This window comes from Candoia aspera, chromosome 1 (assembly GCF_035149785.1).
Source record: "Candoia aspera isolate rCanAsp1 chromosome 1, rCanAsp1.hap2, whole genome shotgun sequence".
NCBI lineage: Eukaryota > Metazoa > Chordata > Lepidosauria > Squamata > Boidae > Candoia > Candoia aspera.
This window is the reverse complement of record NC_086153.1, coordinates 133,980,381-133,997,668: the sequence shown is the minus strand read 5'-3', so window position 1 is coordinate 133,997,668 and position 17,288 is coordinate 133,980,381. Positions and strand designations below refer to the sequence as shown.

General features: G+C 48.4%; 1 protein-coding gene across 1 annotated transcript in view; it reads right to left on the bottom strand.

The window, feature by feature from the left end:
• The window catches only part of TDRP (testis development related protein), a 53,902-nt gene that overhangs the window by 19,404 nt on the left and 17,210 nt on the right, over positions 1–17,288 (bottom strand). Inside the window, exon 3 of the mRNA XM_063313945.1 lies at positions 14,925–14,990. Coding sequence (XP_063170015.1) covers positions 14,925–14,990 — 66 coding nt within the window. The remainder of the gene's footprint in view (positions 1–14,924; positions 14,991–17,288) is intronic.

Below are 17,288 nucleotides of genomic sequence, written 5' to 3'. Positions count from 1 at the left end.
AAACAGAACCCTCAGAGCGTTTTCAGGATTTCCAACTCTCCCCATAGCAGCCGCTCACTCAACACAAGAGGAGCCAATGCAGATTGGGGCAAGCAGGAGACTGATTTCCGAAGCTGAGAGGCAGAGAAGGAGAGAGAGAGCCCTTTGTTTCTACTGCGGAGCCCAGGGGCACATGGTGAGAGCTTGCCCAGCGAGAGGCCAAGCAGCCTTAGTAAGACCCCCAGGGCAGGCAGCTGAAACAAGACCCATCCCCGCCTCTGTTTCCAATCAGGGAAACTCCGTCGGTCTCCCTCCACAGAGCTCAGCAGGGAGACCATCAATCAATTAAGAAGGGCTCATTCCGAGGATTCCAGACAAGCCTTTTACTACTTACCAGTAATAATCCATGACAACCCAGAGCACCAGGTCAAGCTAGAGGCCCTCGTGGATTCTGGAGCTTCAACTAATTTTATTGATGCGCAGACCGTACAAGACTGCAATATCCCGACCAGAGAATTACCATGCCCCATAGAAGTGGAGACCATTGACGGCCAGCCCCTCAAGGCAGGGCCGATTAGAAGGCTCACAGAACCGGTGCAACTGACAACGGGAGACCACACTGAGTGGATCCAGCTTTATGTTACTGCATCACTTAATGTGCCGGTAGTCCTAGGCACACCTTGGCTGAGGATCCACAACCCCTTGCTGAACTGGACTACAGGAGCAATCTCCTTCCCAGCTGAGGAATGCTAGCACCACAAGATTCAAGCCGCCCCACGCTCTCCAGCAACCAACACAGTCACTGAAGCAGGGGGGGTCCAGTTGCCAGCCAAGTATGCGGATTTTGCAGACGTTTTCAGCGAACAGGAGGCCACAGCACTACCCCCCCATAGGGACTGTGACTGTACCATTGAGTTACTACCAGGAGCCAAAGTTCCAGCAAAGAAACAATATTTCATGTCTCCAGGGAACTCGCCACCTTAAAGGATTACTTAGACTCTAATCTCCAAAAGGGATTTATCCGACCATCTACTTCCCCAGCGTCTGCTCCGACCTTCTTCATACCAAAGAAGCCTGACCCGTTGGAACCTGCACCCCAGGAGACACCCATGAGAATAGTACACGATTTCAGTCCCCTCAATAAGGTAATAAAAAGAGAATCCTATCCTCTGCCATTAATCTCGGATCTGCTAGATCGCTTACAGAGGGCACGCATTTTTGCCAAGTTGGATCTCAGGAGTGCGTACAATCTCATCCGGGTGAAAGAGGGCCACGAATACCTGACTGCCTTCGACACCAGGTTTGGCAAATTTGAGTACCTTGTTATGCCCTTTGGCTTGTCTAATGCAGGAGCCATATTTTCCAGATTTATGAATCACGTTTTTGCTGATTTATTAGATAAGTATCTGGTCGTTTATCTAGATGACATATTAATTTTCTCTGAGGATGCCACAACTCACGTAACCCATGTACGTAATGTTTTGCAAAGACTGAGAGAGAACAGGTTGTTCGCCAAGCTAGAGAAGTGTGCCTTTGATTTAACTGAAGTACATTTCCTGGGCTATATAGTATCAACAGAAGGCATATCCATGGATCCTGCTAAGGTCCAGGCAATTGTCTCTTGGCCACCTCCACGAAATGTTAAAGAGGTACAAAGGTCGTTAGGATTTTGTAATTTTTATCACCGTTTTATAAAAAATTACAGTGACCGTACTAGACCCCTCACACAGCTTTTGAAGAAAGGCTCAAAATTCATCTGGGGGGAGAGACAGCAAGCAGCCTTCCAGGAATTTCAGCTCTTTGCATCCCAGCCGCTCTTAAGGCACCCTGATCTCACGAAGCAATTCATAATGTATTCAGATGCTTCAGATATTGCCATTGGGGCAGTGTTATTGCAATATACAAACAAAGCCGAGAATACATTGCTGCCTTGTGCCTTTTTTTCACGCCTGCTCTTACCAGCAGAGAGAAACTATGATGTTTTCAACAAGGAGTTGCTGGCAATTAAAGCAGCATTCCAAGAGTGGAGGCACTGGCTTGAAGGGGCGACCTTTCCTGTGAAAGTTTGTACCGATCACAAAAATTTACAGCTTCTACAAAACACCAGATCCCTCACCCCACGCCAAATCAGATGGAGCCAGTTTTTCTCCCGTTTCAATTTTGTTATTTCTTATGTGCCCGGGTCGCAAAACTGCTTGGCAGACGCCCTGTCTTGATCCTTTCAGGCAAGCCCCACCGCTCACCAGGAGGTACAGGCTACTATATTACAACCTCACAACTTCGATCAGTCTATGAGGGGGAGCCAGACAGAGATTTTAGCAGCAGGCAGACAAGCAGAGGACCTATTTACAAGAGCCAGAGCTCAGCAGCAACAGGACCCATACGCCAGGGCCCGGATGGATGACCTCCAGAGGGCCCTGCAAGACAATGCCTCACCATTCAATGTGGAGGCAGGAATACTCTGGCATAGTGGGCGGTTGTATATCCCCCCTTCATTAAGGGAAGAAGTACTGAGACTTTGCCATGACCACCAAACGGCCGGCCATGGAGGCGTTTTCAAGACTCTCCATAGAGCTCTGAGAGACTACTGGTGGCCCAAGATGGTTGCAGACATAAAGGGTTATGTTGCCTCTTGTCACACTTGCAGACGAGCCAAACCTCTCCCAGGGAGGCCCACAGGCCTGTTGCAACCCCTACCCACCCCCAGTCAGCCTTGGGATACTGTCTCCATGGATTTCATCACTGATTTACCACCGGTCCAAGGGCTGACTTCCATACTGGTGGTAGTGGACTTTTTCACAAAGATGGCACATTTTATTCCTTGCAAGGGCCTCCCGTCTGCACCAGCCGCAGCACAGTTGTTTATGGACCATGTCTTCAGGTATAGAGGCATGGTTAATCATGTGGTGAGCGACCGAGGCCCACAGTTCTCTTCCAGGTTCTGGAGGGCCCTTTTCCAGTCATTAGGGGTCCAGATCCACCTGTCATCAGCGCATCATCCTGCCAGTAATGGGCAAGCAGAGAAAATTAACCAATGGTTACAGCAGTATCTCAGGTGTTACACCACTTATCAGCAAGACAATTGGCCAGCCCTGCTCCCCGTGGCAGAATTTACTTATAACAATTCTGTACAGTCATCTACCCAGATGTCTCCGTTCCAAGCACTCTACGGGGTTAACCCTCAGGTGTTGCCCACCTCCTCCCAGCAGGGAACTGTCCCAGCCGCGGCTGATTTTCTTAAAGAGCAACAAGCCGCACAGGAGTTGTTAAAGGAGCAGCTAAACAGGGCAAAGAGTGCTTACAAGAGAGCTGCAGATGCTCACAGACAGGAAGGGCCAGCGATTGCGGTAGGAGACAAGGTGTGGCTCTCTACCAAATTTTTGAAATCTACCAGACCATCCAAGAAATTGGACTCTAAGTTTGTGGGGCCTTTCACTGTAGTACAGCAGATAAATCCAGTGGCTTATCGTTTATAGCTGCCAGCATCCATGAAAGTCCATCCAGTCTTTCACAGATCATTGTTAGCCAAGGACCCTCCCCCAAGTGCCTTACGATCGCAACTGCCCCCCCCACCTCCAGTAATTGTGCAGGGGGAGGAAGAATACGAGGTTGAGGACATTCTGGACTCTAGGAGGAGGGGAAGGGGCATCCAATATTTCATACACTGGAAAGGTTACCCCGAGGAAGAGCGCACGTGGGAGAATGCCAGGGATGTACATGCTCCAGCACTGGTTCATCGTTTTCATCAGCTTTTCCCTCACAAACCCAAGCCTCGCATTTTACCCGAGATTCCTCTTTCGGCTGAGCAGGCCAAAGAAGCCCAAGCTGAGGAGTTTGTGAGTGTGTACCTCCCCCCCCCCCCCGAAGCCTTGCCTCCAGTTACAGAGGAGGTGGGGGAACCACAGCCCTCCACCTCGGGCTTACAGTTCCCAGGGGGGAGGGGGGCTGACTTTTCTAACTCTCTAGATGTTTTCCAGCAGCAGCCACCTGGCCCAGAGGCGTTATCTGACTTGGAGAGCAGTACTGCTTCGTCCTTGGAGGAGTTTTCCTTTGAAGACTTTCCATCGTTGCCCAGTTCCCATGGGACCTAGAAGCAGACGGCGAATCTTATCAAGACTCTGGAGGGGAGGGAGCTGAAATGGAATGTGAATCTGGAGGGGAGGGTGATGTCATGAGTAAGGATGGCGAGCAGGGGGCTCCCTTCCAGACTGTTAAGCGCATGCGTAGCACTGAGGAATTGGTGAGCCATTCCAAGAGGCACAGATTGGGACCACCTTAACCTGTGGGGTTTATATGGCTGGGTTTTCCCATGTTTGTTCAGTTTGTTAGGATTACTGTTGTGTATTATCAATAAAACATTAGAGACCAGTTCCCTGTCTCAGAGTGTTTCCTGGGAGTCAGGACAGGAAGCAACAAAAACATAGGTATATTGCAGAGTACTCTATATTACACATAGCGAAAAATCATTCAGTTTTTAAAAACATAATTAAACCCTGTTCACAAAGAGAAATATCAATCACTGTTTCCATTGCCTTGATAGAAAGCCAGTTCATAAATAGAAAGTGAACACATATTGTCAATTTAAGATTGTAAATCTCTTTCCAACACTGAAGAATAAATTTTTGCTGCCTTCCATGTTTGATAAATCCATAATTCCTGAGTGTGATAAATTCCAAATGTCAGAATATAACTCGAGATATTCAAATTTTTAAAACACGATATTAACAACTTTATAGTTATTAAAACTATATAATATATAATATATAACTATATGGGGTACAAAGAAGGAGCCTCCTTGAAGATTGTGAGATTTTCTTTTTAAGCTAAAATATTGTACTATCTCACAGTTGGGAATACCCTGGGCAACGGCGAATTTGTTCCGCCGGCTAATCCTTCACACACCAGACCAAATCAAACCAAACTAAAGAAACTAAGGAATGACCTCATCAAAAAGATCAATGTTAACAATAATCTCAATTAACATTGAAGGGTTTTCTAGTTCTAAAAGTATTTTACTATCAGATTTGTGCAATAAATATAAATGTGATATAATTCTGGTTCAGGAAACACATCGTGGAATAGCAAAAAATAGACCTAAAGTGGCTGGAATAGAATTGGTGACTGAGAGACCACACGATCAGTATGGGAGTGCAGTTTTTGTTAGGCCCGGTCTCAGTATCATATCAACTGCATTGACAGAAATAAATAACATCAAAATTCTCACCATTCAAACTCCACGATTCCTGGTTACCTCTGTCTATAAACCACCAGAAGTAAATTTTAGTTTTAATGAACCAGATAATTTTATGTATGATCAAATTAATTTTATTATTGGAGATTTTAATTGTCATAGCGAGACTTGAGTGTATAATGAGACCATTTCGGGAAGATACAGTCGAAGCAGGGGAAAAGCTGATGCAAGCACTAGCTGAAAGTCGAAACTCGCGCTGTTGTGTGTTAGTTGAGAATCCTGACATGAAGCAGAACAGCAAACGAGCCTGGAAACTACTTAAAACCCTAGGCGATGATCCAGCTCAACTACAGAATAAGTATATTGGTGTAACAGCAGACCAAGTAGCCAGCCAGCTGTTTAAGAATGGGAAAACACAAAGGAAAAAGATAAAGGAACAAGTCATTCGAGCAGGGAAACATAGGGAGGGATTGTTAAATATCCTCTTTGTAATATCTGAATTGGAGCAAGCCCTAAGGAATATGAAACTAAATAAAGCAGCAGGTATAGATGAAATAAGAACAGATAGAACAGTTTGGCCCTCATACACTGGAGTGGCTTTTACAATTGATGAATAATTGTATTGATGAGTTTAAGATCCCCAAACAGTGGAGGCGGGCTAGAGTTGCTGCTTTACTGAAACCTGGTAAAGACTCAGATGACCCGAAAAATTATCAACCGATGTCACTCGTTTGCCATCTCTACAAGGTGTTGGAACAGATGATCCTTAACCAAATTGTGGATATTATTGATAGAAAAATCATGAAGGAGCAAGCAGGTTTCAGACTGGGGAGGTCATGCTGTGGCCAAATACTTAATCTTACGCAATATATTGAAGACGGCTATGAACAAAAGATGATTACTGGAGTGGCTTTTATTGACTTAACTGCAGCATATGATACCATTAATCATAGGATATTGCTACACAAGATAGTCTTACCAGAGACAGTAAGCTCACTAGGGTTATTGGCAGTCTATTACAGAATCAGAGATTTTATGTGATTTTGAATGGAAAGAACAGTAGATGGAGGTTACAGAAGAATGGACTGCCACAAGGGAGCATACTGTCCCTGATATTATATAATATATACAAATGATCAACCAGTTCCCGACAACACATGACAGTTTATCTATGCAGATGATACAGCAGTGGCTACACAAGGATCAAGTTTTGATGAGATAGCTGGAAGACCCCCTGTAGCACTTGAAAAATTAGGACAATATTACACTACTAATCATTTGAGGCGTAATCCAAGTAAGACCCAAGTGTGTGCTTTCCATCTTTGAAATCGAGATGCCGGGGCTCAACTGAAAGTTACATGGCAAGGGAACCAATTACAGAATTGTCCAACACCAAAGTATCTTGGTGTGACACTTGATCAAATGCTTTCCTTTAAATAGCACTGCCTGAATATTAAGGCCAAGGTTAGTGCGAGGAATAACATTATTAGGAAATTGACAAATTATACATGGGGAGCCTGGCCATTCACATTACGAACATCAGCTTTTGGCCTTGAGTGTTGCTGCAGCAGAGTACACTGCTCCAGTATGGAGTGCATCTACACACGCAAAACAAATTGACATCGCCGTAAACGAAACAGTACAAATAGTGACAGGCTGTCTTAAACCTACACCAACTGAGAAAATGTACCCCTTTGTTGGTATTGCACCACCCAAGATCAAGAGAGAAGTAGCAGGAGATATTGAGAGAACAAAACAAGAGAAGGATCCCCGGCACCCTCTGTATGAGTATGAGCCTCAAACTCGTTGACTAAAATCTAGGAAGAATTTCATGGCAAGAACAAACACTCTTGAGGGCACGCAAGAGCAGAACCAAACTGGAAGATGGAGGAGAGAAATCACTGACGAAGGAAGAGTCTCAGAGGAGAATATGGCTGAGGGATTTGACCTCCCTTATGCTATTTGGAGGAATCTGAATAGGTTGAGGGTTGAAGTGCCTAAGTGCAAGACTAATATGCTCAAATGGGATTGCTGACAGATAATAACATGCCATGTGAATGTGGAGAGATGCAGAATCCAGCCCACCTGCTGTCCTGTCAATTATTACCAATAGCATGCACTGAAAATGACTTGTTTTTGGCCAATGACAAAGCCAAGGAGGTGGCATCATATTGGCAGCTTAAGGTTTGATCTGGATACGAAAGAAGAAGTACTTATTAAAAAAAGGGGGCAATAGTGGGATAAGCCAATAGCATACAGTAAAAATAAATGCTTACTCATTTTACACTTTCAGCATAGTGAGTTTGACAGTCTACAATTTTAAAACATTTTCTGGGATGACCAATAAACATGAAAGTCAATATTTTCTTAATCTTGAGATTATGAGAAACATAGTTAATACTTGTTATAACCCCTAGCAATTGATTTGTTAATACGGGATATTCCAGCTCTTTATTCCAGTGTTTTTGTAAATATTATATTCACCTAAGTGTCATGCGCTGCCTACCTCTGAATAATGCTCAGACACTGGTTCTGTGGAACAGGCTCTGATTTATTCACGGTGTAGGTACAGTATAGGAAAAAAGCTGAGAGTGACAGGAGCGCGCCGGTGCGGGGTTTAAATACCCCGCGCCAGTCAGCGCCCCCTCACTCGCCGTTACGTCACCCCCCTTTGTCCAACACGTTGTCCTGCCGGTAGGTGAGGGGTTGCGAGGCCCCGCTGGCGTTCCGGGATCGCCCATCATCGGTTTCTCTATTCCTCCGGTGATTGCTGTCAGCTGGGCGATCTCCGTTGCGTTAGCGCTAACAGCTTGGGTGTGCCTCGGGATCCGTTTAGCCATTGTTTCTTGTCCTTCAGTCTTTGTGAGTTGATGGCTACTTATCTTGAGCCCCTTCCCCTGTTTCCTTGCTATTGTCATGTGTGCCATTGCGCTGATGTCTTCAGCTCAACGGCACTCATGACATACTGCCCCCTGTCCGAATAGTGCCCCCCCCCGGTTTTCTGTTTTTTGTTTTTTTTTCCAGGAGAGCTGTCAAAAGAAACTTTTTGAAATTCCCGCCGGAGTATTTTTCGCCCCTCCCTTTGTTCCGCCCTCTACCACGTGCCTCCCTAGGGTGTGTCCTTAGTGCGCATGCCCAGGTCACACCCTGGCGTGCGCATGCTCCGGCCACACCCTGTTAGTTTGGCTCAGTTCGGCGAGGAGAGAGGCGTGGCTGGTCGGGTGCTTATCGGCTCCAGGTAGGGCCCTTCTTTTTTATTCAAAGTGCGTTGCCTTTGTTATGTGTGCTCCTGGGCGTTGCCCCCAGGATGCCCTGTTGGCTTGCTTGCCACTCCCCCGTGGGCCCAGGGCGGGGGGAGGGTGCTGGCGAACGCTTGTTACTGCCTCGTGGGCCCGGGGCGGGGGGAGTGAGTCCCGGGGGGGGAGGTCCACCCAAGTCGCGGGCTTGGGGGGGCCCTTTCCCTTGGGGCACGGTAGGCGGGGGGGCCCGCGGGGGAGGGGTTTTACAGGTGACGGCTTGCTAGCCTTGGTTTCGGCTTGTCGGGGTATGCCCGGTGAAAAGCCCGGGTCAGGTCAGGCGCGTTAACGTTGTGCGCCGCCACCCATTCTGGGTGGGGGGAGTGTTTCCACCTGACCAAATAGTGTAAAGTTCCCCGTTGCCTGCGAGAGTCGAGTATGTCCCTTACGTCAAAGTGATGTTGCCTGTCGATCATCACCGGTGAGGGCTGTGGCGTGCTTGGGTGCCATCGAGAGGTGGTTGCCGGTTTCAGGAGGCTGGTGTGGAACACCGGGTGGAGTCTCCGTAGGTTGTGTGGCAGGTCCAAGCGTATTGCCACCGGGTTCACTGTTTGCGTGACTCGGAACGGCCCGATGTACTTAGGCCCCAGTTTTTTCGAGGGTTGGGGTGACTTTAGAAATTTGGTGGATAGGTAGACCATATCCCCTGCCTGGAACGTTGGTTGTTGGCGCCGGTGCTTGTCGGCCTGCTCTTTGTAGGCCGCCTGTGCATCCTTCAGCGCTGCCGTGATTATTGGCCACGATTCCGCAATCTTCTGTCCCCAGTCGCTAGCGTCCACCTGGGGTTCCGGGGGTTGTGGTAGCTCCGGTATGGGGACGAAGTCACGCCCCGAGACTACCTCGAACGGAGTTTTCCCCGTGCTCGTGTGGACGGCGTTGTTGTATGCGACTTCGGCAAACGGGAGCAGTTCGGCCCAGTCGTCTTGATGATAGTTGGTGTATGAGCGTATGAATTGCTCTAGGGTGGCATTAAGGACCTCTGTGGCTCCGTCCGTCTGGGGGTACCAGGCAGTGGATAGGGCCTGTTGGGTCCCCGTCAGCTTTAGGAAGGCCCGCCAGAATTTAGAGGTGAACTGTGTGCCCCTGTCGGTCACCACACGTGCGGGACATCCGTGTAAACTGTATACGTGGATGAGGAAGAGTTTGGCTAGTTGTTGTGCGGACGGGACCGACGTGCAGGGGATGAAGTGGGCCTGTTTCGAGAAGTAATCCTTCACCACCCAAATGGCCGTTTTCTTCTGGCTGGGTGGGAGGTCCACTATAAAATCCATAGAGATTTCCTCCCATGGGCGGGAGGGTTCTGCCACCTGTTGTAATAGCCCCACGGGTTTGCCTGGTGCCCGTTTGGCCCTAGCGCACGTTGGGCAGGACGCTACGTATGCTTTCACGTCTCGTCTGAGCGCGGGCCACCAGAATTGACGCCTTGTTAGGTGTAGGGTCTTGAGGAACCCAAAGTGTCCCGCTTGCTTGGCGTCGTGTGACCTATGCAAGATCGCTTGGCGTTGCGAGTCCGGGACATAGATTCTGCCTTCCCCCCATGCCAGGTCCTGTGCCATCGTTACCTTGTCGGGGTTTGCCAGGAACCAGGGGTCGGTTTTGAGGGCGGCGGCGAGGTCCGTGCGTATTCCCCCTGGTAGTTGCGGTGGGCTTCGTCTGGTCGCAGGTTGTCCCGCCGTCGGCTGCGCCGTAGAGTCGAGCTGCCTCCGAGCGCCGCTTCGGGTGGTCACGGCCATCCCCAGTTGCGAGGCGGATAGGACCGTCCCAATGGTGTCTGGGGCGGGTTCTTCGTCCTGGGGCAGTCGGGAGAGGGCGTCGGCCATGAAGTTCTTTTTGCCCGGCATGAACTTCAGCTGGAATTTAAAGCGGCTGAAGAATTGGGCCCATCGGACCTGTTTTGGGCTAAGGCGTCTGGGCGTTCGGAGGGCCTCGAGGTTCCGGTGGTCGGTCCAGACCTCGAATGGTTGGGTGGCTCCCTCGAGTAGGTGTCGCCATGTTTCTAGCGCCGATTTTACCGCGAAGGCTTCTTTCTCCCAGACGTGCCATCGCCTTTCTGTCTCGGAAAATTTCCTCGACAGGTAGGCGCGTGGTTTCAGGAGTCCCGTGGGGTCCTTTTGGAGTAGGATGGCCCCCAGGGAGAAGTCTGAGGCGTCGGCTTGGACCACGAACGGCCGTTCTGGGTCCGGGTGCGCGGGGATTGGCTCCGTGAACAGCGCTTTCAGCTTGTTGAATGCGGTCTGGCACGCGGGAGTCCAATTCAATACTGTGCCCGGGTTCTTGGCGCGTCGGGTGTCCCCCACCCCTTTGGTTTTGAGGAGGTCCGTTAGGGGGAGGGCTATCTCTGCGAACCCCCGGGCGAATGACCTGTAAAAATTCGCGAAGCCGAGGAAGCTCTGGAGTTGGCGTCTGTTGCGGGGGCGTTCCCAGTTCAGCACCGCCTTGACTTTTGCGGGGTCCATTTCTATGCCGTCTCCGGAGATTCGGTACCCCAGGTAGTCTAGGCGCGCTTTATGAAATTCGCACTTTGTAGGTTTGGCATAGAGCTGTGCCCTTCTGAGCTTGTCCAGGACTTGCCTGACTAGGGTCACATGTTCTTTGTGCGTTTTCGTGTAGATAAGGACGTCGTCTATGTAGACAAGGACCCCTTTGAACAGGTGTTCATGCAGTACCTCATTGATGAGCTGCATAAACACCCCGGGGGCCCCCGCGAGTCCAAACGGCAGCACTTTGTACTGGAAGGCGCCTAGGGGGCAGTTGAACGCAGTCTTCCATTCGTCCCCCTCCCTGATTCGGATGCGGTAGTACGCCTCGCGAAGGTCCAATTTGGAAAAGACTTTGCCCGTGGACAGGTGGGCGAGCATGTCTTTCACCAGGGGTAAGGGGTATTTGTTGGACAGGGAAGCCGCGTTTAGGCCCCGGTAGTCAGTGCAGAGCCGTAGGGTGCCGTCTTTCTTCTCCCGGAATAAGACGGGGGCTCTGACCGGTGAGCATGCTGGCTCTATGAATCCCCTCTCTAGGTTTTTATCGATGAACTCCCGGAGGGTTGCCATCTCCTTCGGGGTCATCGAGTAGATCTTCGGTCTAGGTAAGGGGACGTCGGGGAGCAGGTCGATCCGGCAATCCGTCTTGTGGTGGGGGGGTAGTTGGTCAGCTTCCGCCTCTCCGAAGACCTCGGAGAAGTCGGCGTATTGTTCCGGTAGGTCTGCTGTGGTAGCGGCGTTGTCCTGTGTAGTCGCCTCTGCTCGTCCCACAGTGGGGTTGGTTCTGCCTGCTGGAACTGGTGCCCGATACTTGCCGTCGCCAAATGTGAAGGTGCGGGTCTCCCAGTTGATGCGCGGGTTGTTTGTCGCGAGCCATGGCATTCCCAGGACTGCAATGGGCCGTCCGATGTGGGTGACGACGAATGATGTGCGTTCGGTGTGAGTGCCCATTTGCAGGGTGACCGGCTCGGTTTGCATCGTAGCTGGTTTCCCTCCCGCTGTAGAGCCGTCTAGCTGGTGGAATGCCAGCGGCGTGGGGAGGGGGAAGCAGCGGAGGTCGAGTTTGGCGACTAAGTCGGGGTGGATGAGGTTTTTTGAGCACCCCGAGTCCACTAGTGCTGCGGCCGTGGTGGCTCCGTTGCCGGCAGAGAGTTTAATTGCCGCCATTATCACGGAGCTTTCGCCGTTCCGTCGAGGTGGTCCGCGCTGCTGTCCCACCGCCTGCCTCGCAATGCGTTTCAGGGCAGGCGGGGGGCTTTTCCCGCCGGCTGGTCTGGGTCTACGTTGTCCTCTTCCCCCCAGTAGGCGTCCCAGCCTTCCTCTGGTGTCGCTGTGGCTACGGTCATTCGGCGGTGAGGGGGCGGCACCAGGTTAGGTGGTTTGGGGCTAGCTTTCGGGGTGGGTTTAGGCGCACTGGTCGGCAGTCGGTTGGCGAAGCAATCCGCCGTCTTGTGCCCAAGTTTTCCACACCTCCCGCAGGGCTCCCGATTAAATTTCTTCTTTGGGTATGTGGGGCCGGCCATCCCCACGTGTGGTGCGGGTACCTTTTTGCAGCTGTAGTTCGCGTCTTCCGTAGTTGTCATGAGGAAGGTGCGGTGCGCGTGTTCGGCTTTCCCCGCGAGGTGGATCCACCCGTGTAGAGTTTCTGGGTCGTCGCGGTAGAGGGCCCATTGCAGTACGTCGCGGTTGAGCCCCCTTTTGAACATTCCCAGCAGGGTGGTCTCGGACCAGTCGCTGACCTTCCCCGCGAGGGCTTTGAACTCAAGGGCGTAGTCTGGGACAGTGCGTGTGCCCTGTTTAAGTCTTTGGAGTGCGCTCTTCGCCCTCACTTTGGCTAGTGGGTCTTCGAAGTAGCTTCTCATCTCCTTGATGAAGGCGGGGAAGTTGGCGAGGGCGGGGGAGCTGGACTCGTACAGTTGGACGTACCAGTCCGCCGCCCGGTCTTGTAATTTGATCGCCACGGCAGCGATTTTGTCCGCTTCGGAGTCGTAGGAGTGTCCGTGCCTCCCCATGAACTCCCTGGCGTTCGTGATAAAGAACGACAGTTTCGCGGGGTTCCCATCAAAGAAGATGGGGAAGTCCTTTGGGGCCCGGGCGTTTTGTGCGGCCCTTCCTCTCGCTTCCCGGCCTGTGGTGTCGTCCGCCTGGGCCGTCTGTTGACCTTCATTTGGCCCGTGGGGGTTCGGCGCTTCGCTCGGGGTGCGGACCTGTGCGGGGACGTCGTTGGGCGGCACGGGGGGCATGAGCGACTGAAGCATGGTCCGGAGTTCCTCCAGTTGGGTCTGCATGGCCGCCAGACCAGCTCGTGCTTCCTCGTCCACGATCCGCGCCGCCGCTGGGGCCGGTTCTGTCGGTGTGTCGGCGGGGGTGGGTTGCCGGTGGGGTTCAGTCTCTCTCGGCCGTTGGTCCGCTTCCTCCGCCGTCTGCTGGGTGTCTCCATCGTCCTCCTCCGTGCTTACCGCCGTTGGGCTGTCGCTCCATGCCCGTTGCTGGGGTGCGATGTGGGGTGCGGGGTTCTCCGCTGGTTTCGGAAGGTATGTTGCTCCTTCCCGTGGTCGGGTTGCCTCCGTCGCCATCTCCCCTTGGGGTTGGAGCTGAGGCTCGGGTTGGGTCGGGTGGGCGTCCATGGCTCCGGGAGTCCGCGGTGCCTCTGGCCTCGGTCGGTCCTCCTCTGCTTCTTGCCGTGCGGCTCGCCCTCCTTGTCCGCGTCGCGCCGGCCTCATCTTCCTGGTCTTCTCGCCGTCTACTCCTCCCGCGGCTCGTTGTCGTCCGGTGGGGGTCGGCGAGGCTGAGTTTATGACTCTCAGCTTTATGTCATGCGCTGCCTACCTCTGAATAATGCTCAGACACTGGTTCTGTGGAACAGGCTCTGATTTATTCACGGTGTAGGTACAGTATAGGAAAAAAGCTGAGAGTGACAGGAGCGCGCCGGTGCGGGGTTTAAATACCCCGCGCCGGTCAGCGCCCCCTCACTCACCGTTACGTCACCCCCCTTTGTCCAACACATTGTCCTGCCGGTAGGTGAGGGGTTGCGAGGCCCCGCTGGCATTCCGGGATCGCCCATCATCGGTTTCTCTATTCCTCCGGTGATTGCTGTCAGCTGGGCGATCTCCGTTGCATTAGCGCTAACAGCTTGGGTGTGCCTCGCGATCCGTTTAGCCATTGTTTCTTGTCCTTCAGTCTTTGTGAGTTGATGGCTACTTATCTTGAGCCCCTTCCCCTGTTTCCTTGCTATTGTCATGTGTGCCATTGCGCTGATGTCTTCAGCTCAACGGCACTCATGACACTAAGTGATACTTTATTTTTAAAAAGCTGTAAATTTAGAATCAACCAAAATACAATACTAACAATAGTATTTTGTCTTCTGGACTGAACTGTGAAATTAAAAAGGTTTTAAATAAATATACTGCCTTTTCACAATTTGAAGCAATCCAAATTCCTGCTGTGATAACTAAAATAGTTTAACAATCTGACTGGCAATAAGCCCAACTGTGGTCAGTAAGTGAGGACTACCTGTACTACTTATTTTAGTGTTTTCAGACAGCTATTGTTATAAGACTACACAAACAGTTCTGGAATTAGTAGGTGGTCCTCCATCCAAATACTAATTGGATCTGACCCTGCTTAGCTTCTGCACTATATGAATAAACACGTAAATTTGAGCATAAAAAGTGCTATCTCATCCAGTAGAAAAATTGGTTTTGTAATATTAAAATTTAAATCCTAAAAACAAACAGAAATGAGAGATGAAATTATCACACATATTGTGATAATTAAAGAATATAAACTGATATATTTGTATTTATTTTGTTATGAAATACGAACACATACCCAATAATGCAAAAGCAATCTTTTAACAGTCATAGACCAATAAAAATATAACAAAGGAATGCTGCTTGAACAAATAGTAGTATACTTGAAATATCCCCAACAGGAGGAATCGAACATAAATTTAAATTCACATCTCAAGAAGAAACATACCTTTGTTGCAAGTTGTGAAACAGAAGATGTTACCTCATCCTGAAGACATGGATCCTTGTTCTTATTCTAAAAAGAATAAAGAACTATAAATTGTATACTATAATTTCAAGAGAGTTTAACAAATGTCATGAGTAACAAATAACAAGAATTGTGAACTTTGAATAAAAATACTACTGACATAGAAATACTTTACTTGGGCTCTAATTTACTTTCCTCTCCTATTTTTTTGTTAAAAGATCTATACTGTACCTGCCAAAACATAAAACATACATAAGCACATGCCACTTGAACAAAGAAGGAAAATACCCAAGAAACCCCAGTAGTATAGACCAATTTCTTCATTGAATGTCGATTACAAGATATTTACTACTATACTAGCTGAACATATGAGGAAGTGCATTCCTAAAAGTATACACACAGATCAGAGAGATTACATTCCAAAAAGGAAGATGAAAGATAACAGATTTATCATAAATGCACTAGAATTCATCAACATTATGGAAAAAGAAGGCAGCAGTAATATTTCTAAACTCAGAAAAAGCCTTTGACAATTTGGAATGGCCTTTTTTACTACAGGTCTTAAACCAAATTAATCCTGGAGAAGAGTTTAAAACCTGTATGGAAAGCATGTAGCAATGGCAAGCAGCAAAGATTACTGTGAATGGAATGCTCTCCACAGACTTTTCAGTTAGAAAAGGCACAAGACAAGGGTGTCCACTATCCCCTTCATTTTTGATTGCTCTGGAAGTCTTGGCCAAAAAGATATGAAAAGATAAACAGATAACTGGAATAAAAATTCAAGGAGAAGAATATAAGATGAAATGTTACGCACATGATGCAATACTAATAATTACAAAACCACAAAGCTCCATATGACAGCTGATGAAAGTAATCAAAGATTATGGTTACTTTTCTGGATATAAAATCAATTAAAAGAAAATAAAGATTTAACTTACAAAGAAGAAAATACAAAAAAAGAGACTCTTTGTGAAATAATAAAAGGTCCAATGAAATATTTAGGACTTTACTTGATAGAATGCAATAAAGACCTATTTCAAAACAATTACATCAATGTGTTTTATTTTAAGGACAAATACAGTAAGAAAGTTCTGAACACATATGCCAACATGATACATCTGGACTCAAGAAACAGACTGAAGACACAACAAGAATTGCTTAATGAAGGATAGTGGCAAGAATTAATCTGGCACACTGGAAAAGACGAACAGAATTGGGAGACTAAAATTGAAGAATGAGTCAATTGAAAAATTGTATACATCCACAACAAAAGTTTAACCAAATTCAGGCAGGAATGGTTCCCTTATATACAACATATCACACAGCAAGGCAAGCTAAAACACTTAGAATATGGTTTTTGAAGAAAAAGGGAAACTCTTTTTTTAAAAAAATAAAGTGATCCAAATAGAAATAAGCAATAATCTCACATGTCCAAAGTATATATAGTATAAAAATATTCAAGTAGTAACTAGCGGCTAGGGGAAGAAAGGTGCAGGGGAAAAGAAAGGGGTGCTACCAGAATGTAATTCTTTAAAATCTTTGTTTCACCTTATTTCAACTTAAAAAAAAAATGTATAACCATAGCGCACGTGTGTGTTTGTGTGTATTCTTTTCCTTTCTCCTTGTTTTTGCTTCTTTTTTTGGAGGTTCTACTTAATTAATTTAAAAAATGTTAAAAAATACCAATAACCTCAATAGATCTCAGATTACATCTTTTTCAACAACAACAACAAAAAATATTTCAGATTTATTGGATTCCATTGCATTTGTATAGAAAAGACCTGAGTAAATGTTTTTGGTGATGTAATGAAATGAATGCTTTATTTAACTTGTGGTTCTAGTGTCCAACAATTGTTCCATTTGGGAAAGAAGTTATTACATGCATTAACTCAACTTCGAGATTCAGTATTTTCAGATCTTCATCTTCTTTTGAAGTTCACTCTAAGTTGACATTTGGGCAAAGAAAATGGATTTTCTGTATCCTACTTACACCTAGAAGACTTACAGGTAGTTCTCGCTTAACAACCGGCTGCTTAACAACTGTTCAAAGTTACTACAGCCTTGGAAAGGGTGCTTTATGGCCCATAAAGCACTTCCAGCCATCATGAAATGTCACACGACACCCCCCCCATGGTCACGTGACTGCATTTCAGGTGCTTGGCAACTGGCATACCTTTACAACTGGTTGCCAAGTACCCCATGATCATCTGACTGCCATTTGCAATCTTCTCTGTCGGCTTCCCCAGAAAGTTAACGGGGAAGCCAGCAAGGAAGGTTGCAAGTGGAGAGGATGGAGGGGAGGGGAAACCCTTTGGCAGGCTCCAGGAACAGAGCTCAAGTCCTGAA